This window comes from Corapipo altera, unplaced genomic scaffold, assembly GCF_003945725.1.
Source record: "Corapipo altera isolate COAL_440 unplaced genomic scaffold, ASM394572v1 70, whole genome shotgun sequence".
NCBI classification, from domain to species: Eukaryota; Metazoa; Chordata; class Aves; order Passeriformes; family Pipridae; genus Corapipo; species Corapipo altera.
In genome coordinates this window covers 333,254-359,393 of record NW_020884911.1, presented here as the reverse complement: position 1 = coordinate 359,393, position 26,140 = coordinate 333,254, and the positions used below count along the sequence as shown (strand labels likewise).

The following is a 26,140-nucleotide window of genomic DNA, read 5'->3' as shown; positions in this document are numbered from 1 at the left end:
CACAAACGAGGAACCCGTACCTGTCGTTTTCAGGGAGAACTGTGTCTCTTGCACACCAGAGTGTCCTGGGCTCCAGCCATCCCCCTCAAGCCCCCCAGCACAGAGGGCTGCCTGTCTGTGTGATTCTGCTTGGAGAGGTGGCAGAACAGCAGAAAATTATGCCATGGAGAGGATGAGCTCTTGGTTTTGGCAGGAGAGGATCATCTGCCCGTTTTGGATAAGGAGGAGGAACAGCAGCCCTGGCACAGGCCAGCCCTGCTCCGCTGAGGGAGCGCGTGGAGCCCTGGCTCCCCCGGCTGCAGCACGGACAGATGGCCGTGGTGGGGGCTGCAGAGGGGGCCCGGTGCCCACAGACCCGCCGGTGGCACAGCCTCGGCTCACGCGTGTCTCACGTGTTACATGGGCCCATTTAAGATATGCATCACTGCAAAGTTTGCATCTCAGATGCCTTGGTTTATAAAAAGCACATAAGTCTGTGGTTGCTGACAGGTAAAATTTAATTGCACCTGTTCAAGGAAGGATATATGTTACTAAAATTCCCCCAAAAGTTCTCAGTGAAATTCATGCAGCAGTGACGGTCACTAGACCGTAAACGATGGTGAGCCCAATCAAGCAGATTGAGTTTCGCACTGAAGTTGCCTAGCACCACATTTTAAAAGCACAGTAACTCCATCCTGTGCAGAGCTGGGGAGGACAATTAGGTGCAGAAAGGTCATCTGCCAACACATCTCTGTTAACCTCAGTTTTACGGTCCCGGCTTTATTCTGCTTTGGTAAGTCCCAAACATTTATGTTCTCGTTTGTTTTCCGCAACTGCTGTCACAGTGTCAGCAGCAAACCCCTTTTTGTGGAACCATCTTTGGTCCCTGTGATACAAGTCAGGAGGAAACTGAAATAGGTGTTTCTTGCACTGAACAGTAAGTTCAAAGATTTTCTGCAAGTCTCTCTAGTTGGATGGAAGAAGGATTTGGCACGTGGACATGTAGACAGCCTTGATGTCTGATGGGCTGGAAAGAGCTGTCTACCTCTATACTTTCAGCTTCTCCACTGGCCAGATGCCCTGAAAGCCCTTCTCCGGGTGGGATGCACATCACAGATGGGAGTTGCAGTAGGTCCATGCCAGCAGTCCGCATTAACAGCCTCAGCAGTCCCTCTGGAGCCGGAGGAACAGGCGTTGGAGCGTGTGCTCTCCGCGCACCCCAACGAATGGGTGCCAGTCCTGGGACTGGTGCCCCGTGGTGTTGGCACGAACCACGGGCCGTGGAGAGCAGCCAGTCAGTTCTCCCCTTGCCTGTCCACAAGCCCACAAACACTTTTGTCTTTTATTTCTGCATCAGCAGAATGCACCGTTGTTTCTATATGTTGGTGAGAGTATATGAATGCTGCCAAAATGTTTTTGTTTTCAAATAAGATGAAAATGGAGAAGGACTTGCTGGCCATTGCCATCTGCAGGGATGGGGCCCTGAGAGTTTTGCTTGAGGTCAGCACAGAGTTATGGTTCATAAGTAAAAGTTCTACATTTTCAGGATCTGCTATTGACAAATAATCGCTTTCTCTATTCCCTGTTTGTAAACAGGTTGTTAGTTGTGGTTTAATGTCCTGTGTGTGCAGAGAAGGAAACGTTGGCCAAATCCTGACCCCAGGGTGGCTCGGGTCACCCGCAGGACCCAGATGACAAGGACTTTGAAGGGTTTTCAAAGTCTTTATGATTTAAACCGTGTGTCTGAAACTGGCTCTGTGCTGTAGAGGTTAAATATGTAGAGGTGATGCTGGTAGGTGAGAGCCGAGTACCTGCCTCTCCAGTGAATTTACAAATTTCTGCCTTTTGCCTCCTTTTGCATTCTCCATCTGGAAGGTCCTGTGTGTTTCACCACAGAACTTTGCAGGTCATCCTGCTGCTGCAATGAGGTGTTGTGGTTTATTGAAAATAGGTAATGTTCACATTTTAATGCGTTGGAGTTTTTTTCCAAACAGCCTTCATTGCGTGGTTGAAATGTTAAAATAATTGATATACTGATAAAATACTTCTAAAAGCTCATAATATTCAAATGCTGAGATTTCATTGCTGTATTCAAATAGGAGGTAAATTCCTGCTCTCCACAGTTTTATATATGTTCATGATCAATAAGTCACACCTTGTCATAGCTCTCAATGTTATTATTTCACATGAAATGAAAAAAACCTTGTTTGTGCCTGTTTTAAACATTTTGCCCTGGAGTTTTGCCTTGGCAGAAGCAAAATGTAAAATAATGCAGCCGTGGAGGGGTGGGTCAAATTGCCGTACATATTAAAAAAGGAGCTTTTGATCAGCTCCTTCAAGGGTCTGGTATGACTCCATTTATCTGAAGATCTCAGGGGACGCTCCAAACCTCCAGATAACTGGGGGCTTAGTTAATCAGGGCTGCCAGCTGTCCAGCTTTTCGCCAGGGTAGGGTTCAAGATCACAGCCCATCCTCTGCAGCCCCAGCAGCGGATTTGTGTCCCTGCAGCCCTCGAGCCCTGAGGCTTCTCTAGGAAAGCTGCACTTGGGCCTCCCTTATGGTCCTGCTCAGCCCAGAGCACTGCCCTGAGCTGGGATGGGGGGTTGCTGGTCTGTGGGTTGCATTTTTAAACCAGCAGTTTGTGTGGCACTCCATCTAAACGCAGCTTAGTGTTCAGGGCACCTGCCCAAAGCTCAGAGGAGCCGGGACACAAAGTCCAGGTTAGGAAGAGTCAGTTGTAAGGTGTGTAAGTCAGGGACATTTCGGGGCCAGCTCATAGGCTGGAGGCACAGCACATTTATGTGGTGCAGCTCTGACAGAAGTATGGCTCCAGGGATTATTGGGATGGACACGTTCCTGCAGAGGGACAAACAGGAAACTCCTTGAGGCTTTTTTTAACAGGATGGAGGTGTTTTTCAGAGGGTTCTTTGCAGCTCATTCATGTAAATTCTTAAACTTCAGTAAAATTTTAGTTGGCTTTTTATTTTAGTGAATCCCAGCTTTTTCCCCAGTCTGTGAATGTACTGAAACAGAGATGGCAGGGAGTTTAGTTTCATTTTCCTGCAGTCACTCAATTCTTTTTTGATTAAGCTGTGAGTAAAAATGAGCACGGGCATCCTGCTCACTGCCCACATGGTGGGAGCTGCCGTGCTGCCTCCTGCTCCAGGGAGCCTGGCAGGGACACAGGCAGCACCGAGCCGAGGCAGGGCTGGGGAGTGGAGCCAGTGTGTGCACTCGGCCTCCCCAGGACCCCTGCTTTTAACTTTTTAATCTGCAAGGGGGGCGCTGAATTGGGATCCTCCTCGCGCGCCTCCAGAGCCGCTGTGGATCCGCAGGGCTCTCCGGACCTTGGCATCAGCATGGCACAGTGTGGTGTTCCTCAGCTGCCCCTCCTGGAGCTGCCCAGCTGTTTGGCCCAGGGGTTTTTCCCAGTCTTTTGTGTGGCGAGGGGCACCGTCCAGCTCATCAATAGGCATTTTCAGGGTGCAGAGCAAACCCGGCCGGCGTGTCCTCGCCGTGTTTTTCCGTGTAGCACTTACCGAGGCGGCACAGCCTGCGGTGTGCCCGCGGTGGCCGCGTGTGCTGATGTGCGCGATGAGCGCGGCCGTTCATTACCCAGCAGGGCATTATCAGGCAGAGCATGAAAAGCCTTTGCCGTCCCCCCGCCTGGTTTGCAGCGGCCCACGCGCAGCCCCGGCCGTGAATCGAGAGCTGCCGGCCGGCCCGCAGGCTCAGGTGGTCGTCAGCCCCCGGTGTCGCCGAGCCCTTTCAGCAATTTGTCACGCCTGGGTCTGCTCCCGCTGCGCCAGCACGTGCCAGCTCCGTGTCGGAGGGGCTGTGGGCCAGACGGCCGCGCAGCCCCCGCGTCCCGCTGTTCCCGGCCGGCGCTCGCCCGGCCCGCTCCGCACGGCCCTGGCAACAGCCGAGCGCCGAGGAATCAGCATCTCCATAATGAGAAGTGAATGGCATCCGTCAGTCCCTTTAGAATAGGGCCCAGGCGTGTGCCTCCTCTCCGAGGAAGTTTGGCAGCCTATTCATTAACAAGAGTCATCAGGAGTTCAGCCCATAATGGGGAGGCAGCCCCGCACGCCGCGGGCTGGCGCTGGCGCTGTCAGGAATGTGTTCTCCCGGGCTTCGGGGAAGGGAGGAAAACTGAGCAAATAACGCTGTCAGCAGGTGCAAACGCTGAAATGCTGGCTATTGATTTTCTTTCTCCAGGCTTCCACGGGAAGTTTGTAAGAAGATTTATCACATATCAATCGTCCTCTGCAAGCGTTAAAAGCAAAATTCTTCTTTTCTTTCTCTTTCTTTTGTTGCCACCACGCTTGCAGGAACTCGCGTGCAATGAAGACGTGCTTTGCTTACTCCCCTCAAGGTCGACACTAGACCATCGTCTCCTGGCTCTAAGCACTGCTTTACTCTGATATTTTTTTTTTAAATACTGTTTCAGAGTGGTTTTGTTAATGTACTGCAAGTTACAAATGGCACTTCAGTATTAATTAGTAATGCTTTTCAATTCTAAATACCCTCACCTGCATTCTGTTGTCACTGATGTTATTCTCCTGCTCCTAATTTCTAAATTCAGCTTGGCCTTTGCTCCCACTGAACAGCCTTGTGGAGCTCGAGTGCATTTCCCCGTAACAGAAGCACAATGAGGCGCTGAAAACTTTTGTTTTCACTGAGGAAACGGAGAATGAGATGTCATCCTGGCTCCTGCAAGCCCTAATTCATAAAGTCATACGTGAGGCTCTCCAGCCCATTGTAGATTTGTCCCAAGCGTTATCCTGTTATTGGAAGTGTATGATTCACCTTCTGAGCAGACAGAAGCTGCACACAAAAGGGGAAGATTTGCTTTCTCCGCTGTGAAAGGCTGCCGCAAGCAGGGGTCCTATTAAGACAGCTGGAAAGTTGCTTCAGCTTGTTACGCTTGTAAGTTTTATTGGTGACTGGTTTTTGATTACACATTTGAATGCTGTGTGTTCCAGGTTGCCGAGTTTTAATTAAAAGGCAATAGTCTCCATGTTAGCTCGCTTTGTTGTCTGCATTATGCAGGCCATAATGCATGCAAGTTGTGGGCTGGGTTTGTCCAATGTCCATCGTTTCTTTGGGATACATAGGGTTGCACCTTCCAGCACCTGCCCTAAATACAACTGTCACGCTTTCAGAATTGTGTTTATCGTGGTTAATTTCTTTTGAGAAGTCCAGTGATCAAATGAATGTGGGGGGGTCGATCCCCTCTGTCCCATAGCTTGTTTCTCCAATCTAGTCACTTTTCTAGTCATTGGAACAGGAATATTGTGTGCCAGGAGCTTCCCACAGTGCCACAGCCGTCTGTGACAATGGGTTCTGGTTTGGAAAGCTGCGGTCTGGGGGTTTGCTCCTGCCCTCGGCAGCTCCCGAGTCGCTGTTTCTGAGTCATGAAGCTCAGAGGTGTTACCCTGAATTTCCAGCCCTGAAGGGTGTCCTCTCCTCACTGCTCCTGTTCAGAACTGCTGGGCCATTCCGGTGCCCCCCGTTCCCTACCCATTGCAGCCTGGTCAGCGTGGATGTGGGGCTGAGGGGCTGGTGCTCAGGGACGCCGTGGGACAGCCTGCAGCTCTGCACACGCGTTTCCTTAACGGGGCCACCGCAGCTACGAGGAGAGAGCTCTGTACCTCGAAGCCATCATCCAGAACCACAAAGAGGTGATGACGTTTGAGGATTTTGCCGCTCAGGTCTTTTCTCCCTCTCCCAGCTACTCCCTCGGTGGAACTGGTGAGTCTCTGCACGTTATTCTTCTCTGTAGCCCCAAGAAGCACTTGAGCAGCAGATGTACACCTGTTTTTTGTAGATAAATGCTTGCAAATTTAAGAAGACCATTCTTCCCCTGAATCAACTAATGAATATCAAAAGGAATGATGACATTCATTTTAATTTGTTTTGCATCAGAGCTATTCAGTCTGCTCCTTTCTTCAGCTATCCTGTTAACCCCCGACTCCGGCGAGGTTAATGAACTTTCTTGCAGTGATGGGCTCCAGCTCATTCAGGACTCCGGGTTCTTGCTGAGCTGGGAATATGTTGTTCAAAAGCGAGGCCTGAATTGGGGCTCACTTATCAAAAATAGTTCCTCGCAGGGGAAGCTGCTGCTAATGCTAAATGGGGATTATGCTGCTGAGCTACCAGGGTCAGGGATTAATGCACAAGAAACGCAGGAACGGGGTGCTGTTAGGGAATCACAGCGGCGGGCGGGATGCGGGCGCGTCCCTTCAATGCAGACAAGCACACTGCAGGCTGCCCTCCAGCACCTGGCCTGGAGCCTCTTTGGGGGCTTTAATGGATGTGTGGATATATGGGGGGGGGGTGTATACACACACATCAGTGCTCATCATTCATCAGCCCTCCTGAGAGGTGACAACGCAGTGCCAAACTCTGGGCATTTATTCCTCGTGTGCCCTGTGGAGATTTAGGTTAGTGTGTGGTCAGTGAGGTACTAATCGCTGCCTGGACGGTTCATTGAGTTTAAGTGAACCTCTTCTGAAAGAGATCTTTTGCTCTGAAATGCAGATTTCTAGTGCCCTCAAGATGTGTTTTTTCCAGCCTCCAGAAAGTATCTGTCACTGTGTGCTGGACTCTCTAACAAAGATTCCTTAATCCATTGTTGACACTCATAGGGTGACACAGGCACTTTCTAATCATTCCCTGCTTCTCTTTTGGATTGCTGAATAGATTATTTCCAACTTGTACAAACGTTGCGGGACATCTGCTCTATTTCTCTTTAGCCTGACTTGTTAGCAGATATCTTCCATCTAAACTGAAACATTGAAGGAAGAAATTAAATTTGCTAGAATAAATCACTTAGGAATAAAACCAGCCGTGCAGCATTGTCTAGTGTTCCTGGCTCCGGTCCTGGCGCGCTCGGAGCTTTGTGAGGAGATAAGAGGCCTGTGCGGGCCGGGCAGTGGTGGCCAGGAGCAGCAGGCAGAAGGCTTTGGAGATAAGCGCTGGCAGGAGGGGAGGGAGCCGGGGCCATTTACATAATCGCGCCTCTGCGTCCTGGAGAGGCGTCAGGGAACACGGGATGGATCTATTGATCTCTGCTGAACTGGAATACTAAACAACGCTAGGAAAGCTTATAACTTAAAGCTTTGATTAATGTTTCCTACATTAAAAAGTAGAACAGCTGTGCATTAAATTCTTTTATACACTCTGCCAAAAGTCTGAGACAAAAAAATCGCCCGTTTCAATAGGAGCACAGCGCGTGCCCAGGGTTGGTCGTTAGCACTTGAATCGTTTATCTGTTGACATATCAGCAAATAGAAACGTAGATATATTGATCTATTTTAAATGTTTTGCTCTGTGCATAATTGTGTCTCGTTTTCATGTTTTTTAGGGCACGCAGTGCTCTGGTTTTGTACAAATGTGGTCTGACGGGGCAGATCCCTCGGCAGTGCCGCTCTCTGAAGGCTGGGATATGCTGTGTTTGCCAGACCTGGTTAAAGTGTTTCCCAATAGCTGAGGTTTTCAGAACACTGCTAAATCATGAGCACCCTGGATGTGGTTTTATAGTTTCATTATTTTAATTGCTTTTAATTGTAAAACCTGCCCCAGTCAGGTCCCAGTTTTTGGACTTCTGAGCCTCAGAATTAATTTCTTGCTCATGAACTGGAGGCTGGCCATGACTTCTGGTGTCAGAATCTCTGCTTCAGAGAGTCTCCTCACATTACCTACTGATTCACCTGCATATTTAGTCAGTGATGAGCAAGGGCAGTGTCAGCCATGGCCATCGGGATGTGTTTTCCATCAGATGCTCCCTGGCAGTTGGAAGGGAGGCTGGATGCAGCCCTGGCAGCTCAGGAGCTGTTTCCCAGCATGCAGCCTGTGCCACAGGCAGGCAGTCCTGCTCCAGGCACAGACCCACCTGTCTAACACCTGCAGGAATCACCTGTGTGCTGCTTAGGAACACGGATGGTATTTTTCTCCATGTAAAAAGGGAATTTCTATTCTGAAATCAGGGAGCAATAAATGAAAAAAAAAAAATTCCCTGAGAAGGTAGTCAGGCACTGGCACAGGCTGCCCAGGAAGGTGCTGGAGTCACTGCCTCCAAAGGTGTTCAGAAGGTGTCTGAATGTGGCACTTGGGGATGTGGTTTAGGGGTGATGATGGTGGTGCTGGGTTGGTGGCTGGATTTGATGATCTTGAAGATCTCTCCCAGCCTTGATGATTCTGTGGGATTCATGGAGCTGGCACAGGTGACAAGCCAGCTGGTGCCGCTAACCCTGCCGAGCGTAAACTCCTCAGGTAAATTTAAGATTAATTCTCATCTGATCTGATTCTTAATGCCACTCAAGTGTGGTGCTGTCAGCACTGCGAATACATGTGTGCAGCAGAAAGGTCAAGGAGTAAGTGTGCTTTTTATTAAAATGAAGCTTGTTCTCAGTAGTCATAAGAAGAAATCAGGACCATTAAATGAATTGAACACGTAGCTCTTGCTGACACACATCACTGGGGTGTTGCTACCCGTGATCTAATGATTTAAACTGCATGTTTTTGCATTTTCTGATGCTGCCCCGGGGGATGCATCCCCCACACTCAGGTCAGATGTGGGTTTCCTGCCCTGGATTAGTCTCCCTGTCACCAACAGTCTTGCAGGTGCTGCATTTTCTGCAGGAAAATCATCCAGCTGATCTCCTTTGCTGTTCCCAGGCACGGAGCCTTAAACTCCCTGCCTGGCTCACAGATAGCCCTGGCTATTGCAGGATCACAGATAGCCCTGGCTATTGCAGGATCACAGATAGCCCTGGCTATTGCAGGATCACAGATAGCCCTGGCTATCTTCAGCGCTGAAAGCAGCCGGGTAGGCAGAATGGCCATCCCTGAACTCATTTAGGGGATGTGCAGATTAGGAACAAAAGCTGGGAATACGGCCCTTTGTTGTTAAACTGGTGCATTACATGCTGTATTTTAATTAGGCTGGGTCTGAGAGGCAGCCCAGGAAATCCTCCATAATCCAACACTATTGAATTATTCTCATCCTTTCCCTCTGCAGATTTCTCTCCTTTTAGAGGACGGGCTTTAAGCTGCTGTTCTTGCTCCCTCAGCCAAAACCAGAAACAGTTATTCAACAAAACACTTGTGTGTTCTTTAAAAAAATGGTGAAGCTGAAGTGGGCACACACAGAACAGAGCAGCACCCCAACTTTGCCTCTGTGGCTCAAAGGGCTGCCTTGGGCTTGGGGGTTTTTTGGTGTAAGATCAGCAGCCAGAAGTGTGGTGTTATCCCTTAGGAAGTGGAAGTGGCCAGGTATTCCAGGGTAACTGCCTAATCATAGCTTGCCCACCATGGGAGGATTCTGAGCGAGGGGTTTGTACTCGCAGGGCAGGTTTCTGTTTGAAGGGAGCCCCGGAGCTGCAGCGCTGCCGTTGGCACTCCAGGGGTTAATGGGAACGGGCACACTTGACTGCTGAGAGGACTGATCTAATCACTGCCATATCCAAGTGCATCTGTTCACCATGAGGTCATTCTTGTGCATGCTAATGACTTGGAAAATAAAGCACAATGCTCAACGTTATCAGGGAGGATATAGTGTAAATCTTGGCTTTTTTAGTTGCTAATGGATATTGTGGAATGGGCAGGCAAAGCATCCTGGATTCTTGTGTTCCAGCTTAATGTTTTTAAAGCATCCTTTTCAGTGGAGTGTCAGGAAAACTGTGCTGGAAAACTCAGACATGTGGTATCTGTTGATAAATGGATTCTTTAATGAATATTATGGCATTGCCCAGGAGCAACACTTGAGTTGAGGAACTATAGAGGTTTTCAGCATTCCCTGGTTTTAAAGCCTCGGGAGCCTGCCTGCTGATTTACATAAAACCGAGATTTTGCAGGCTTTTTGTTGTAAAGGTGACACATGCTTTTCTTTTGTCTCCAGACTTTTACATGCATAAAGTTCCTGTAGAAAACACTTGAATGTACAAGGAACCAGATCTGGTTTATTTTAAACCACTTTTTGGTCAGTGCTGAGCTTTATCTTTCCCACTTTAAAGCGAAAGGAATATTTCAATTTGACATCTAGATTTAAAATGTATTTTTGACAGAAACAAAACCAAACCCAGAGTAACTATTGCGTTAACCAGACTGATGCTCCTTTGTAACAATGAGCCAGGATTCCTTTTGCTTTGGTGTGGTTTTTCTGGTTTTGTTTTTTACTTCTTTGGGTTTTTTGTGCTTTTATCTTTTTCCTTGAAAAAAGGTGTTTTCCTTGTAGGGTGTTTTGTCAGATCTGTGTACAGGTGGAACAAAAGTCTCTCTGGGTTCTGTATATATAATATTTCTGCCTGTTTTGGGGAATAGTAAAGAAACACACATCTGAAAGTGAGTAGCTGTGCCACGATACCACAGCACGTGTGGCATGTGCTGAGGTCGGGTTTGATCCATGTGTCAGTGTTGCCTGAAATGGAACAATTAATTTCTAGTACCTGGGACTCAGGAAATTCCCGACTGTCCTGGCTGCTCGGAGCCTCAGCTCAGCTGCTGACGCCAGGAGAGGAGGCAGCGCTGGCACTGTCTGCCAGGGGCAGCTGTGGGCTCCATCCTCTGTGCCCAGCCCTCTCTGGTCCGGGACGGGTCCCTGCGATGTAGGAGGAAGGACAGGGAATTGAGTCGTTAGCACGGAGCTCGTGCTCAGCAGGTGAGATGGAACTCAGGTGCTGCCCTGGTGCAGGTTGTCCAGGCAGTGAACAAAGAGAAAAAGCTGAGGGAGGTGGAGCAGGGGAGCCAGAACGAGTTACCACAGGAGGCAGGATTTGGCTTTCTCTTCTCCTCCTTCCCTGTGAGTATTCAGGAGGAGGTGCAGGGACCTGTCTGGCTTTCCCTGTCTGTTTAATCCAGGTAGCTCCACATCCTGAGCAGACCGGAGCCTCTGTCCCAGCCGCTGCTGGGCTGCCCTCAGGGGCAGATTCAGGAGCTGCTCCTTGCCCCTGTGCTCTCTGTTACCAGTGTTCCCTCCGTGGCTTTCCTGCCCTCATCCACAGAGCTGCCACCTTAGTGTCCCTGTGAGGGGCAGGAATGGTCTGCCATTAAACAGAGCAGTGTCACAGTTACCATGAATTGTTGAGGCAGCAGCTCTGTCCCCCCGTAGCTCCTGTGGCTGAACAGGCCTGGCTCCACAGGGTCTGGATCCCTGCAGAGCCCTAGGGAAGTTGCATCCTTCCTTTGCAGCTCCCTGCAAAGCAGCGGCCGCCTGCTCTGGGCACAGGGGTCGTTTTCCCTGTGCCCTGTGCCGACCTGTCCCCGAGGCAGGGCAGGTGCTGGAGCTGCTTCTCCCTCAAGCCTGGCGTTCCCTCGGGATCTCCAGCAGGGAAGGGGCACATTAGGGCTCTCAGCCTGGGCCCCTGCCTTTTCCATGTAATTGATTGGCTCAGAGGGAGCTCCCCCAGCTACGATCTCCGGGAGAGGAGGCAGAGAGAGAGGGTTTCTCCAAGCAATCAGTGCTGGGATGGGAGAAAATATGAGCTTGACAGGCCCATCTCTCCTGCCGGGTGACAGCTCCAGCTGCTCGAGCTGTCAGCTCGGAGAAGGCTCCGGGCAATGTGGCCTCTTTGCATTTTCCCTCTGCACTGAGGCACCGGCTCGTGGCCGTGGAGAGCCAGAGCAGAGCTGGAGCAGAGCTGTCCTGTGGCCACGGGCCAGGGGCTTGGGCTGCCCCACCTGTGACACCCCCAAAACCCCCAACGCTCCCCCTGGCTGAGGTTGAGGCCAACCCGTGCAGAACTAATTAGCGGCTGCTCCAAGTCCTGACTAATTAAACTTCAATGTGTACATTTAGGGTTTATTTCCAAATCCCTCAAACCGCCTTGACGGTGCCAGGCACTCCCTCCTGGAAACTGTGAATGCTATTTTAGGGGTGATTCTGCCCCTGATTAACCTGTAGTTTGAGATTCTCTTACTGCTTCACTTAGAGCTTTCCAAGGCACTGCAGGACGTGTTTGATTAGCACAGCCACTGCTTCAGTTATCGATGATTTCTTCCACGCAGGCTCAGGATGCTGCCTACAGTGTACTTTGAGCCTGTCCTTAGAAGTGGGAAGCAGGAACACTGGGCAGATTTACTACAGTGATTCTCTCTGGAATTTTCTGACCTTCACATTTACTAGGAAGGAAAACAAAGATTTCCACAGCCCTGTCCTGGCTGACAGGTTAATGGGGGGCTGGAACAGGTCACAGCCCATGTGACAACTTCATGGGTCTTCTCAAATACAAGGCTTCGGGATCCTTACAGGTCATGGAGACCCACCCTTGCTTTCAGGGGCGTTCAGCTACTTCAGGAGGAGAGAAATGGCTGAAAGGTCATTCCTAGAGCACCTGCCCTGGCAAGGCAGGGCATGAGAAATGAGGTTTGTTCTCTCTGGTGGATTTGAGATGCAATAAGCCATTTCTCTCTAGCTTCCCACAAAACAATTTCATTTAAAGTGTGTTTTTATCTATATTCCTAACTCCATTTCTAATCCCCTCCTGCAAAGAACTTATTTTAAAAGCTTAAGCCTCCCTCACCAGGCCTCACCTGTAAGAGGCCCTACACTGCTCATTTCCTGGGGTTTTAACCTGCCTGCAGTGTCCCAGTGGTTTAGGTCTCTGTGAAGCCTCAAATCTTACACAGTTTGACATGGTGTGACCAGCAACGGTGCTGGAGGTGGAGCCGAGGCAGCTGCACCCACCGTCCCATGGCAGCTTGTTTGGCAAAAGCTGAAGTGCAATGGTTATTCATTCCCATTTTTGCCAGCATTCCCTCCCTTGACTGTTTCAATCCACAGACCCGAGAAGGAAGCGTGTGGGTCCCCGTTTCTCCAGGTCCCCGAGGGCTGAGGGGAACTCTCCTTCCTGAGCTGCCCCTCCGCTGGTGCCCAGCGTGTGCCGGTGTCTGCTGTGCCAGGCTGGCACAGCGGGTCCTGGGTGTGCTGCTCCTGCACTGACACGGTTTTGTGTTCTCTCCCTTTAGATTAGAGTGTGTAACGCTCGTTAATGGCCGCAGGTAAGAGCGACGCTTCCCGCAGGCCCCTCTGCTGCTGCCGCTGTGCTTCACCTCTAACAGCTCTCCTCCTCCTCCTCTTCCTCCTCTGCTCAGTGTGCGGCCGTGGTGGCTCTGGGGCCCTCCGGGTCTGTCTCTGGCTGTCCCTGCCCGCTCTGGCTCTGCGCGCCCCGAGCCCCACGTGGTCCCCGCTGCCCCGGCGGCTGCTGCTGGGCACAGGGACACGGGCACCGAGGGAAGGGCCTGGTGGTGTGTGTGACCAGGGATGGGACAGCCACGGGCACTGAGCCAGGAGCCACGCTGGCCACTGTCCCCAGTGCCCACAGAGCTGTGTGGGGCTGCCCCTGCCACCATGTTCACCCGTGCGACAGGCAGGGAGCAGCTGCCGGGCAGCTTTTTTCCCTCTGTGTAAATTCCACTTGTTTGGATGAGTTCTGAATTTTAAGGGCTCCACTGGTCCATGAGAGTCAGAAACTGGTGTTTGTGGTTTCCTTATCATTTACTGTTTTGTATTTACAAGCTGCTGTTTGGTTTTCACTGCTGGTAATTTCACATTGCCCAGGCACACTCCCAAACAAACAACAGTGAGAGAGCAAACACCCTCCTCCATAGCACAGGAGCATCCCAACCCCAACCCACTGCCGACCGTGGGCACAGCCGAGCGCACAGAGCCCCCTCTCCGACTCTGCAGCTCCCCTGGCAAGGCGGCCAAGTCATTAGAGCCTGTGCCAGACAGCCTACGAGGGGAATGGGGACACTGGGTATGGGAGCCTTTCTCCAGAGTGGTTGTCACTTGCTCACTGCGCAGCTGCCACCTCCCCATCAATCACGGCGCTTTCAGGGAGCTGCAAGGTGGGCTGCAGAGCTCGGGACGTGTCAGAAGGAAGCTGGGACTGTCAGAATGCTCCGGCTCCAAGGCGGATGTGCTGCAGGTCCTCCTGGCCTAGGTGTGCCTGGCCACAGCCCCACCTGTCCCCCAGTCACAGGCATCAGCCATTGTTCAGCCCTCACATGAGCGTTGCTTCAGCTCGTCCATTTGGGGAAAGCAGCACTATTTTGACCATCTGCCATTCTGCCTCACTGCAGGAATGTCAAGTACGACACCTCCCTCGCAGCCCTTCCCTCCCCCACACGTTTCTCCCCGGCCAGCAGCACCACAGGTTTTGTTTTTAATCCAAAACTGACAGCTCCGAATTTTTCACAGAAAATGCCTTTACAGGCTAAGTCACATTTTCCACCTTTTTAAAATGTGTTATTTCCCCTCAGTCAGTTGTGTTGAAGTACCAATCTGGTAAGTAATAGCTTTCTTTAAGATGCAGATGGGGGCTGTAGGCTGGCTGAGGGGGCTCACACTTTGGGTTTGGCTGCTGCTGTTGCACTCCTGCTTTGAGTTACTCAAATAACCCAGAGCTGCTGAAGCAGAACAGGTCACCCCTCGTGTTGAAAGCGCAGCAGAGCCCCTGTGGGTCTTTGTCCTGGGACAGGGCTCATCCTGCCACCGCACTGACCCACGGCCTCATCCCCACCTGTCCAGGAGGGCAAAGCTTGCCCTGCTCACCTGTGCCCGACGGGCAGCTCAGCCAAGGCCCTGCCCAGGCTTTGGGGTGTTTTGTGCATGTCTGGGAGTCACCCGGGCTAGGAAAGGTGAGGATTAAAGAGCCCTGGACTGGCCAGGCACAGGAACTAACAGCAAATAAAGGCACAGGCAGAGAACAGAGCCAGGTGTTGAACTGGAAATAGGTCTGTGCTGCCAAACACAACCATCCCTCTGGAGTTCAGAGGGAGTGGCAGTGGCACTGGCCTTTGGTGTGGGCTTAGAGCCTCCCTCCACCCTCCTCACCTGGCTGCAAGGCTGTTCTTCCCTCTCACCTGTAGGAAAAAACTTGTGTTTACTCTTAGGGAGAGAATTGCAACACGGTTTAAAAATACTGTTCCCCAAGGGAGCTGATGAAATGGTGTTCCTCCAGGAAGCACCTTGGGACAGGTCAGACCCCCAGCAGCAGGAGCAGGGCAGGGTGTGTCCTTGAGAGCAGCTGCACCTGGCTTTGGTCATTTGTGTCTTAGTTAAAGGCCCTGTGTTCACCTGCTCCCACTCAGCCAGCCCGAGCCTCTGGTTGTACTGGCCTATGGGGAATAAATGAGGTGGAACTCCAGGCTGTAGAACAACAAAGTGTAACCCCAGGTTACACCCCATAGCCTCCAGGCTCCCAGAGACCCTTCTAGGGTGAGCCACCAGTAATGAGGGTACCTGGTGTCCTGTCACGTAGTGAAATTGGAAGAAATCGTGATTCTTTAGGGTTTTTTTATGAGAGACACCAGACATCTTCCAGGGAGTTTTGTGAGTCCTCACGCTGGGGAAGCTCGTTTCCAGCTCCCTGTAACAGAGTGAATACACAAGAGCTGTTAGTGACACACAGCAAAAAACAATTTTATATAACCCACACAGAACTATTGTATGTGGGTTTGCTGGAGCTTCAAGTGAGCAGGATGGGAGTATCCTCCCCCCGTCCCATGGGGCTGCTGCGGCACTGGGAGCCACTGGGGGCTGTGCAGACCCAAAGGGGCTGGTGCTGGGGGCCTCACCGCTCACCTGGGCACTGAGGCCTGTCACAGCCTGGCTGCTTCTCACTTGTGAGAGCTGGCAAAGAGAAATCCCTGATTTCTTCAGGAAGTGCAGTATATCGCAGTTCCTCAGGTGCCTGGCCAAATTCCTCCTGTAAATGTCAGGTTCACCTGAGTGATGCCCAGGAGGAACTGGGAAGAGGGGAGGGGCTGTGCCATGTAGTTATTCCAAGGCACACAGGCTCTTTTGTCCTGACCTGTTTTTTCCCTGCCCGCTCTGTGTTCCAGGCTGCCTCACCACAAGTGCAAGCGCTGACCTCACTGTCACCATCGGCATCGAGCTGGCGGAGCCGCCCTCGCCCACGCTGCCACGTGCCTCCAGGAGCAGAGTCTCCGGGAAGCTCCGCCGCTCCGCCAGCGCTCTCAGCAAGGCTTCCAGCTGAGCTCCGGGACACAGAGCTCCGGCCAGGGGAGCGACAGAACGGGCACTTTGGGGGGAGCTCGTCTGGAAGGGGATGGACGAGGGCTTTGCTCTGTAAAACTGCCGTTCCCTGACCGGGACAGATGTGGCTGGTGATCAGGTGCTGTCACTGGCTGAGCAAGGGCCCCAAGCCCCTGGGCACAGGTGCTGGTGCCACAGCTACAGGTCATGAACCAGCACTGAAGCCAGTTATCCAATGTAGCCTTAGAGCATCGCTTCAGTCATTCCATGCAGCACTTACCTGTGCATTAGGGAATTCTGTCTAATAGAGGTTTTCCTGTGACTAGCCAGGTAGCACATGTTCCCCTTGGGAGCACAGGTGGAAGAGGGAGCAGCTCTCCAGTCTGTGCTGTCCCTGCTCTCCCTGTGCTGTCCCACTGCAGGAGCACTGTGGCCCCTCCATGGCGTGTGATGGCTGTGCACTGAACCACTCCCTAGAACACAAAAGCCACACTCCTGCCACGACCCTCCCCAGCATGGAGTGAAGAACTGGGTAACCCCTTCACTGTGTCCCAGCAGGGCAGCAGGCTGTGACCCATCTCTAGCCAGAGGACAGCACATCTGAAGGCTTTTGAGGACGTGCAGTGTCCTCCTGGCACCTGGTGTAGTGAGCAGAGCTCATGTTGTCAGTAGGTGATGTGTTTTGGTCTCCACATGTGGTAGGTTTCTAGGGGTGACAATTTTTGTAGGTAAATCCCCAGTGTTATAAAAACAACAGAAGTCTGAGATCCCACAGCCATGGATCCATGTCCTGCTGGTGTTGGGTAGCTCCTGGATACTCCCACGCACACCTCCCAATGGAATGGGAGTTGCTTTAAGTGAAGGGATTGCATTTTTGGGAAATGCCCCACTGGACCCCATTTGTTTTTGCACTTGTACCTGGTGTTACGTCTGTCTGTCCGTCTGCCAGCCCAGGACCACGCTGTGCACGCAGGAGGCTGTTCCAGCCACAGCCAGTGGTGCCCAGGTGGCTCTGTGCTCCACTGTGGGATCTGTGCCCAGGCCCCAGTGCCCCGGGAGCAGGAGCCAGAACCAGTGGAGCTGACGGGAACCCACCCAGCACAGCTGCAGGAAGGAGCCTCTGTCACTTGGGGCTTGGATGGCTGGTTTGATTTTCTGCCTCACATTTGGGTTTTGCTTTCTACTGTTTTTGTGTTGTTGAAGGAACTTAGAAAATAAAAGGTGTATTTTAATTTATTTTACTTTCAGGGCTGGACAGGCAGGGCTGTCTGACCCTTAGTTATCCAATAGCTGGTCTGAAACAATTTCAAAGGCATCCTTCTGAGTAAGGAGCCATTTCTTGTTAGAGCAATATGCATCTCTAATTCAGGGAGAAATTAAAACACTGATGAAAGAGTGTTTTCCTGATGTCAAAAGCCTGTTAATTTGTATAAACTCAGCTGTGGTTTTGCACCCTGACGTGGATGACAAAGCTGCTCTGTTACCCCTCACAAACTTAATAAATCTTTGCTCACAATGAATGTCCCCACAGAGCAATAGAAGGGCGTACCTGGGTGGTGTGTGCAGCAGCCGGGTGGGTGGGAGGTGTTGGGTCCGGTCTGGCACTCAGCTCTGCCTCTGGGGAGGGGGTGGTGGCTCCTGACCGTGAGGGTGCCGTGTGGAGCTGCCTGGGCCCGTGGGTGTGCAGGGCTGGCTCACACGGAGCAGGAAGGGTCACTGAGGGACACAGTGCAGTGACGGCACAAACTCTGCCATCCCTCAGCACCGAGGCTGCGGCTGCAGGAACGGCTGCCTGGTGTGGAACCAGCAACGGCGTTTCCAGGCTCGAGTGCTCGTGGGGTGTTCGTGCCACACCGTGACTGACGCAGGCACTGGACACGGTCACACCTCCGCTCGCCCCACAGGGCCCCACGCGGCAGCAGTGCCGTTTGCCACCCCTGCAGGGTGGGCACCTCCTGCCAGCCCGGCCCTTCCCACGGTGCTGAGGGGGCTCAGCGGTTGCTGAGCACAATGATCGATCCTCGGGGACCCTCAGAGGCCACTGTCCATAACCTGCTTCCCTGCAATCCCCTGTGGCCCAGCCACTTGCATCAGCATTAAACACAAGATGTTTCTAATGGTGATTTTCTACTCTATTGAGATATTCCTTAAGGAAATGCAGGGGGCTGCACATGCAGTGTCAGAAAAGACACTTGGATTCTCTGTTCCTTTGCTGAAGAGAGACAACAAAGTTCTCTCCTCAATTGCTTTCAGGTGCTCTCGTCAGAAAGGTAGGGTGTAGAGTCACTGCAGCTGGCTCCAGATGAGGCTCCCTTTGCAGAAATAACTGTCCTTGGGAACCTGGCTCCCACCCACCTTTGCTGAGGAGGATCCCTGTCCCAGGCCCAGCACCTGCCACCCTCCTGTGGAACTGGAGAGGAGGCGGGAGATGGACACGGGGTCACAGTGCTCAGTCACTGCACTGGCATCCCTGGGCCGGGTGGTGCCTGTGCACCCCAGGATGGGGGCTGGCACAGCCGTGGGGACCCATCCCCTGTCAGCAGGCGGGCACAGGGCAGCACAGAGCCAGCCCAGCACAGCACGGGGCAGGAACATGGGGCCGAGGCACCCCCAGCCCCACCACCTGCGGCAGCAGGCACAAAAATGACATTAATAATAATTATGAAAACAAAGTTAAATAAAATAATATATAACTAGTTTATACTTACTGTGGGATCGCAGAATGGTTTGGGTGGGAAGGGACCTTAAAGCCCATTCCATTCCACACCCTGCCATGGGCAGGGACACCTTCCACCAGGTTGCTTCAACCTGGCCTTGGACACTTGTAGGGAGGGGGCAGCCACAGCTTCTCTGGGCAACCTGTGCCAGGGCACCTCCCTACCCTCAAAGCCAAGAATTTCCTCACAATATCCCATCTAAATCCACTCTTTTCCAGCCTTAGGAGGATGCCTACCATGTTCATGTGTATTATCTTATTTCTACATCTGTTAATGTGCTCTCTCTATATGTAACATTATGTATCTCATGATCTATATGTGATGTGCTATAGTATGTTTAATTATGTATCTAACAATTTACATTGTGTATGTCTATATGTTTAAACTGGATAGTGAATATATTATAGCTACCAAATACACACAGATACAATGTGTATACCCTATTACATTAAGCATAATACATGCAATCTATAATCTATAATCTACGTATAATACAAGTTATGTAATGTGATATGCATTATATAACATACAATGTATTATACCATATATGCACTATATATTTTATCTTATTAAGACTTGTTTTAGAATATTGATATTCAGTATAAATTTAACAATTTTATCAAAATAGGGGGTTAAGGTTACGTATATACGACATATTGCATATACATTATATATGCATATATCTATATATGCACACATCCCTGGCATAGAATGTAGCCATCTGTACATAGCACTGCATAAAATACAACATTACTATACGAACTGTAATATTGTGTGCATATATATGTACATTCTAAATAACAGCATACTGCATAAGAAAATTGTGTAAATCACATCAGCAACATGTGAATCCTATATAGCATTCCATAAAGAACGTGTAATATCATACACGATTCAATATTTTGCACACATATAATGTGCATCACGGAATATTCAATGCACTATGTACATACAATAAATAATACTATTTTAGGTCATGTCTGACATGCAGGTATGGTGCATATGCCAGCTGTGCATATGTGTGTGCACCTGCACACCCCCTGTGCACTGTGCAGAGCACTCTGTCCTCCACAGCACACAGACTGTGGCTGCAGAGCTGAGGAAACATTCTGTAAGACAGTGGTGTTTCATTACAGCAATACTGGCAACGTAGCACTAATTATCTGTAATGCATATATGATATTATGTACTGGACATAATGTTTTCTAATATGCATTGTCTGATAGACAACATAAACCAGACATTATACATCAGTATATGTTGTATAATATAATATGCATTGATATAATGCGTGTAATATACACTGGACTACATATTCTGAAGTACACCTTTATAGATTATAGGGTATACTGCTATAAAAGGAATATATTGTTTATATTTACTTCATCACAGAATCTCTGATTCTGAAGGGACCTTAAAGCCCATCTTGTTCCACTCCCTTGCCATGGGCAGGGGCACCTTCTGCTAGACCTGGTTGCTCCAAGCCCCATCCAACCTGGCCCGGAACATTTCCATGGATGGGGCAAATATAAAATATAATGTATTGTATGTAATAAATTCTGAATTTCTTCTGTGTGCATATAACTAAACAAAAACCTCCCAGCTCAGCCCCCCCAGCTGTACAGCATTTTCCTCACATTTCTCTTTGCACTGGTGTTGCAATACAGGCAATTTAGTAAGAAAAACTGTAAAATGAGATAATAAAACAACACCGTGGTCCCGTACCCTGAGGAAGCAGAACCTGTTCTGATCTGCAGCCAAGCCATGTCCCTTCTCTCCCCTGGCCCTGGCCCAGCACCCACTGCAGCACCGGCAGAGCCTCTGCTCTGCTTTAAATCCTCCCTGTCAGTCACCTTCCCCGGGCCCTAAAATAGGCTGGCAAGCCTCGGTACGTACCCTCACCTTCAGAGCTGCAAAGGGGCTTTATTAGTGCTTGAAAAGAGCCGTTCTTTTCCAAGAGGAACAGGGGATTGAACCAGCCCTGGCTGTTGGGAATAACGTCCCCGTTACCGTGTCAGGAGGGTGTGTTCTGAGGAGGGGTCGCAGCTCCCCACGCCGTCGATGCCGCTGTGCCCAGCTCTGCCCAGCCCAGCTCTGCCCAGCCCAGCTCTGCCCAGCCTCGCTGCCTCGCTGCCTGCACGGAGGAGAAGGGCACAGTCAGAGCAGCGCCGGCTGTGCCCAGGCCCTGCAGCCCCGCACTTGGATTCAGGAACGGTTTGTAAGGACCAAGCCTGCAGGTGCCCGGAGCCGGTATCACAGGACAGCCTGGCACGTCCATCTCTCTGATTAAGGTACCAAATGTTGCCAGAGGCAGACCTTTGTTATGTGGATTGTAAACTAAATTTAATTAAGACCATTTAAAGCCCTGATGAGGCTTTTTATCTGCATGGAAGGATCTGAGGTGTTTAAACGCAATATGCAGGACGCACCCACATGCCCGGGTCTTTCACCCAAGGGGAGCTGCCAGGGTACCTCAGGAAGCTCCTGTCCCATCCAGCCCAAAGCACCAATACCCCACAGCACCCCATGGCACCTGATGGCACCACATGCCCTGCAGTGAATGGGCAGAAACACCTGTGACTCCATGAGCCATTTCCCAGCTCATTAACGGCAACGCATGTTTTTAAACATTTCGTGTGAGGAAGAGGTTTGAAGCCCAAGGCAAAAGCCCATCCCTGTCCTGTTTCTGGGCTCACCTCAAACCCCTGGACACCTCCCAACCACCCACCCAAGAAACAGACAGGGAGGTGCTGGCAGGACCCCTCAAAACCTTGGGTCGTGCCCAGCTATGTTTCTCAGGGAGTCCTTCCAGCAAGAGAGCTGATGGATGCCCCACTGCACTGATGGCTGCGAGGGACTGGGGCGTTGGTACCAAAAATTGCTAAAAACCTACAGTGGACAAGCAGGCTGCGGAGGCTCCTCCCCTGCAGGGGGGAGCAGCTCACCCCAGCTCCTCACCAGCTCCATGCCCATGGGGCAGGGACAGAGTCCGTGCTGCATTTCTCAGGACCCTGCAGGTTCCTGTAATTAACCTCCCTGGCTCCTTTCCGTGTGCTCACAATCCATTCCAGACCAGCATTTGGCTCCAGTGTGCTCGGAGAGGAGGAAGGCTCCGGTGGTGTGTGCACCAGGCAGAGCCCTCTGTCCGTGTGCACGGAGTGAGCAACCCACGCACCAGCTGCCTCCACCACGACACATCTGGGGCAAGATCAGTGTTTTCCGTGGTGCCCAAACCTGTTCCTGTTGGAGGCACCGAGAGCCATCAGCAATTGATCAGTTAGCTGACAGCAGGAGGCTTTGTTTGCACAGCGCTGGCTGCCCGTGCTGCCGGATGGTGAGGACATGGCACCCACCAGGCCACACCTGCATTCCCAGGAGCTGCGTGAGCAGCGCTGGGCGAGCTCCGGGTCCTGCCACGGCACTGGGCTCCCAGTGCAGCCACTGAGCTACAGGTGGGCTTAGGGGTCTCATGGGCACAGAGGAGGAGGCAGAGCTGAGCCCACTAAGGTCCAGTGCTGTGGGCCTGGGCAGTGGGACGGCACAAAGGAGGAGCTGGTGAGGGGTAGGGACAGACCCCCCCCAAAATACTGCCCAAGGGAGGCTTGTGTGAGCAGGTGGCTTTGTGACCTGTCGTGGTGGCGCGATGCCCTTCACTATCAGAGGGCAAGAGATGCAAAATGGTGATGCGGATGGCTCCCTGTAAAACCCCCCGGGGCAGTTGGTGCTCACCCTCACAAGGACCCTCTCCAAAAACCCCTCAGGCAGTCGGTGCTCACCCTCACAAGGACCCGGCGGTGCAGGCAGGGGAGAAGGGCCGCAGACATAAAGGCTCAGTAGCTCTGCCCAGGCTGCTGCAGCCCAGTGACACCAAAAGCAAATTCCACCCTTTTTACAGGATGACTGTGAACAGAGCCATTTCCAAAGTACTCCACTGTCACCTCCCCTTATGCCTCCCCAACACAGAATCTCCACTGATCACGCTTTCCACTGCAATCCTCAGCAGAAGATACAATACATTGTTGGTGCCAATGGCTACCAAGACAGTTCTACAAACCTGAGAAATTCTTCTGGCCCCAACAAATTTTAACTGATTCCTACAGGGACAGACATGGACTACTTGGATTAGGAAATGGACACTGGTATGAAGCTGATGTTTTGTGGCCTGCTGGTGCCACAGGCTTCGAGCATGGATTTCATCAGGAGCAGTGCTGTGATGGCGTGGATGGAGCTCTGGGGTGAGGATGCACTGGGCATTGCTCTAGAAACAGTGTCCAGTGGCCCGAGAGGACGGCCACGTGCGCTGGCAAAGTCCCCTTGGGGAGCGGAGAGCCCAGCCCACGGGCAGCTGCGACACCGTCTGCGACAGCCCAGGATCTGGGGCTTTCTGAGGCCAGGGAAGCCAGGAAAAGCAAAACCACACCTCTTGCCAGGCACGTTTTGCTGCCTGTGTCTCTCGGGCCATGGTCTTTTCTAGTATATTGATCTACAGCTAAAACCACAGCTTTGCTGAGGCCTGAAGTCAGCCCTGGCATAACCAAGTTGGTTTCCTAGGAATCAAGACAGCAGGAGTGTACCTGCTCTGGTGCTGTTTAGCCTGACTGAACAAGAAAAAAAAAATCTTTCTCTAGAAAGACTTTCTTTCTCTAGAAAGACTTTCTTTCTCTACAAGCTTTGCTATATCAAAAAAATACCCAGATGATTCCTGGGAAACTTCCCTACAGGAAGCTTCTTTCCCACAGTGAATCAGCCGAGTCTCAGGCAGGAGCCTTTAGGTGAGAGAAGATGGCAGGAACAGGTTGGAAACCTCTTCCTGTGAGCCAAAGCCTCAAAGGTGTTGCCATCCCAGAGATGGAGCAGCCCCAAGGCCCATGCTGAGCCCCTGCAGCTGCTCAGCCCTTCACACACCAGTCTGGGAGCAGGGATTTGCTGGGCTGCCAAGCAGATCCACACACCATGGAGCTGGCTCCATGGCTTCTCCTGCTGGCAAAGGGGGAGATCGTACAGGTGCACTGCAACAGCTGCCTGGGAGAGGGGTGTCACAGACCCAGCACACACCTTCCCCACTTACACAGATACTACAACACTTTTCACTAAAAAACTTACGGAACTGCTTTCTGACCAAACCCCTGCGATTCCCACATACAGACACAAGCCCTGAAGAGCTACCTATATATATATATATGCTTGTTGAAGGATGCTGCAGAAATCCCACAGCAGGGCCGAGGGATCAGGCAGGAGCAGACTCCAGCCCTGCCAGGAGGCACACAGACGCCTGGCATTCCATGTGCCAGGCTTCACAGCTCACAGCCAAAGCAGGATGCCGCTGCTCCACCGAGCCCCTGAACCCCACACCTCGGTGCCCAGCACGTGGGGCAGCCACCCAGCACACAGCACGGCCCTCCCAGACAAGGATAGCTCCAAGTTCTCCACTCATAAGTGCTGCCCTTCCTCGAGTTCTCCCTGCAACACGTTCCAGAGAAGGTCCCTGGCAGCTCCTCCCTGGCTGTCCCCAGCAGCAGAGCACAGGGCTGGCTGTGCCCGGTGCCAGCTGTGACAGGGGCAGGGCTGGGGCTCCAGCCCACAGCCAGGGCACCCCTTGCTCAGCAGGGCAGCCTTCCCAGGGTGGCCACGCCACACCCTGCTCTCCTCCTCTGGGTAATTCCTTTTTAATTAATCTCATCAAACGGTGCGGAGCAGGCTGGTGCCGATGGAGGCTCCCTGCCAGCTGCACTGCGGGGCTGGGTCCCAGCCCCCCGAGCCCTCAGGGCCAGCCCGGCAGGGAGAAGCAGGAGGGGTGGGGGCACGCTTGAATTTGAAAATATTTTATTTGAATAGTAAATAATTATACAGTTGAAACAGTTCTATCGAAGCACTCTATAAATAGCTAACAGTTAAGAAAATAATGTGTGTAGAAAAAGAGATTGCATCTAAAAGTAAGAGCTGTTGGTTGCACGGGATAAAATGGTTAAGATCATGTGTTATTCTAGGTATAAAAGTTAAAACCTTTTTAGCAGATCCCTTTAGAAAAAAAGATCTTCTAAAACGCACAGTGAAATGGCAGGCGGTGAGACAAAAAAAGCACATTAGAATATCTGCAATCAAATAATATCAATCTTCATAATTAATATAAATAAATAACGAATAAATAACATAATTACTCAAACCAACATATACAGATAGTCAACTCATGAGCTACCTTAGTAAGGGCAAAACAAACAGAAACAGAAAGTTGGCATGTCACAGTTAAGGCAGTTTCTACAGCATTTTCTGGAGACCATCAACAGCAGAGTCAAGGCATTTGTGGCTACACTAAAGGAAATGCTCGATTCTCTCGAGCAGTTTGATCTGTTCACATCGATAAAAACCGGAGTGAAGGAACAAAATAAAAAAAAAAAATTTAAAAAAAAGAAAAAAAAGAAAAAAAGAAAAAAAAGAAGAGAGAGACCCCGGGAAGGTAAGTGTAAAGCCAGATTCCAGCAGGTCGCAAGCCGTATTAAAGCTAATCGTGTGGCGGCCCCGGGGGAGCGGCGCGGGGCCGGCGGGGAAGGCACGGGCGGCTCAGCAGGCGGGACGCAGCGGCACCTGGAGCAGGATGACCTGCCGGTTCTCCGAGGGGTGGCACTTGTTGATGTGCCGGGTGAGGCCGGGCGAGCTGTAGAAGGTGGCCGGGCAGTACTTGCAGGGGAAGACCTGGGCGGCGTGGAGGAGGCGCAGGTGCCGCTCCTGGCTGCTCTTGCTGGGGAAGGTCTCCCCGCAGACGGGGCAGAGGCGGCACTCGGCGGCGGGCGGCTCCTCGGCAGCGGGCTCGGGGGCGGGCGCGGGGGCCGGTGCGGGTGCCGGTGCGGATGCGGGGGCCGGGGCGGTGTGCCCCAGCAGGTGCTTGCGCAGGTAGGCTTGCCGGCGGAACCGCTTGGAGCAGCGGGGGCACTCGAAGAGCCCCTCCTCGGAGCCCGCCTCCGAGGCTCCGCCAGGGCTCGGCGTGTCCCGCTCGCTGCCGCTGCCGCCGCTCGCCTCCTTCGGCGGCTCCTCCGCCGGGCCCGGGGCCGCGGCCGGTGCCCGGCTCGCCTCGGGGCCACCCTTGGCGGCGGGCGGGCGCGGCTTGTGCCAGCGGCGGTGGGAGGCGAGGTTGGCGGGGCAGGAGAAGACCTTGTCGCACTCGGGGCAGCGGTACTCCACCCGGACGATGCGGGAGCAGCGGTGCTGCGCCAGCGCGAAGGGGTCCCCGTACTCCTCCTTGCAGAGCTGGCAGATGAACTCGCCCAGCGGGCGGGCGCAGCCGCCCCGCGCCTTGGCCGGCGCCTCCACGGGACCCTCCTTGATGCGCAGCCCCAGCACGGGCGAGGTGGTCACCTCGTCCTCGAAGGTCAGCTTGCGGATCGCCTTCGTCTTCTTGCCCGACGGGGCCTTGTGCCGCCCGGGCTCGGCCGCGCCCGGCGGGCG

General features: G+C 52.1%; 3 protein-coding genes across 8 annotated transcripts in view; 1 reads left to right on the top strand and 2 right to left on the bottom strand.

Moving 5' to 3' along the window:
* Nucleotides 1-17,500, top strand: part of RALGAPA2 (Ral GTPase activating protein catalytic alpha subunit 2) — a 96,752-nt gene extending 79,252 nt beyond the window's left edge. Inside the window, exons 39-41 of one of the 4 annotated variants that reach the window (XM_027653997.1) lie at nt 5,613-5,734; nt 12,950-12,982; nt 15,830-15,940. In XM_027653997.1, coding sequence (XP_027509798.1) covers nt 5,613-5,734; nt 12,950-12,954 — 127 coding nt within the window. In that variant the 3' untranslated portion in view covers nt 12,955-12,982; nt 15,830-15,940. Of the gene's footprint in view, nt 1-5,612; nt 12,983-15,829 lie in introns of all 4 variants that reach the window. The other 3 variants (XR_003529445.1, XM_027653995.1, XM_027653996.1) reach the window with 3 other exon arrangements.
* A 3,107-nt stretch (nt 17,501-20,607) lies between these two features.
* The window catches only part of CFAP61 (cilia and flagella associated protein 61), a 98,392-nt gene continuing 92,859 nt past the window's right edge, over nt 20,608-26,140 (bottom strand). For all 3 annotated transcript variants that reach the window (XM_027654000.1, XM_027654001.1, XM_027654005.1), the window contains one exon: nt 20,608-20,834. In XM_027654000.1, the coding sequence (XP_027509801.1) occupies nt 20,707-20,834 (128 nt within the window). In that variant the 3' untranslated portion in view covers nt 20,608-20,706. The remainder of the gene's footprint in view (nt 20,835-26,140) is intronic.
* On the bottom strand, nt 24,507-26,137 carry INSM1 (INSM transcriptional repressor 1; the record flags this gene model as incomplete). The annotated part of the gene is made up of 1 exon (XM_027653968.1): nt 24,507-26,137. A coding segment is annotated over one exon (879 nt), but the record flags the coding sequence as incomplete, so codon positions are not given.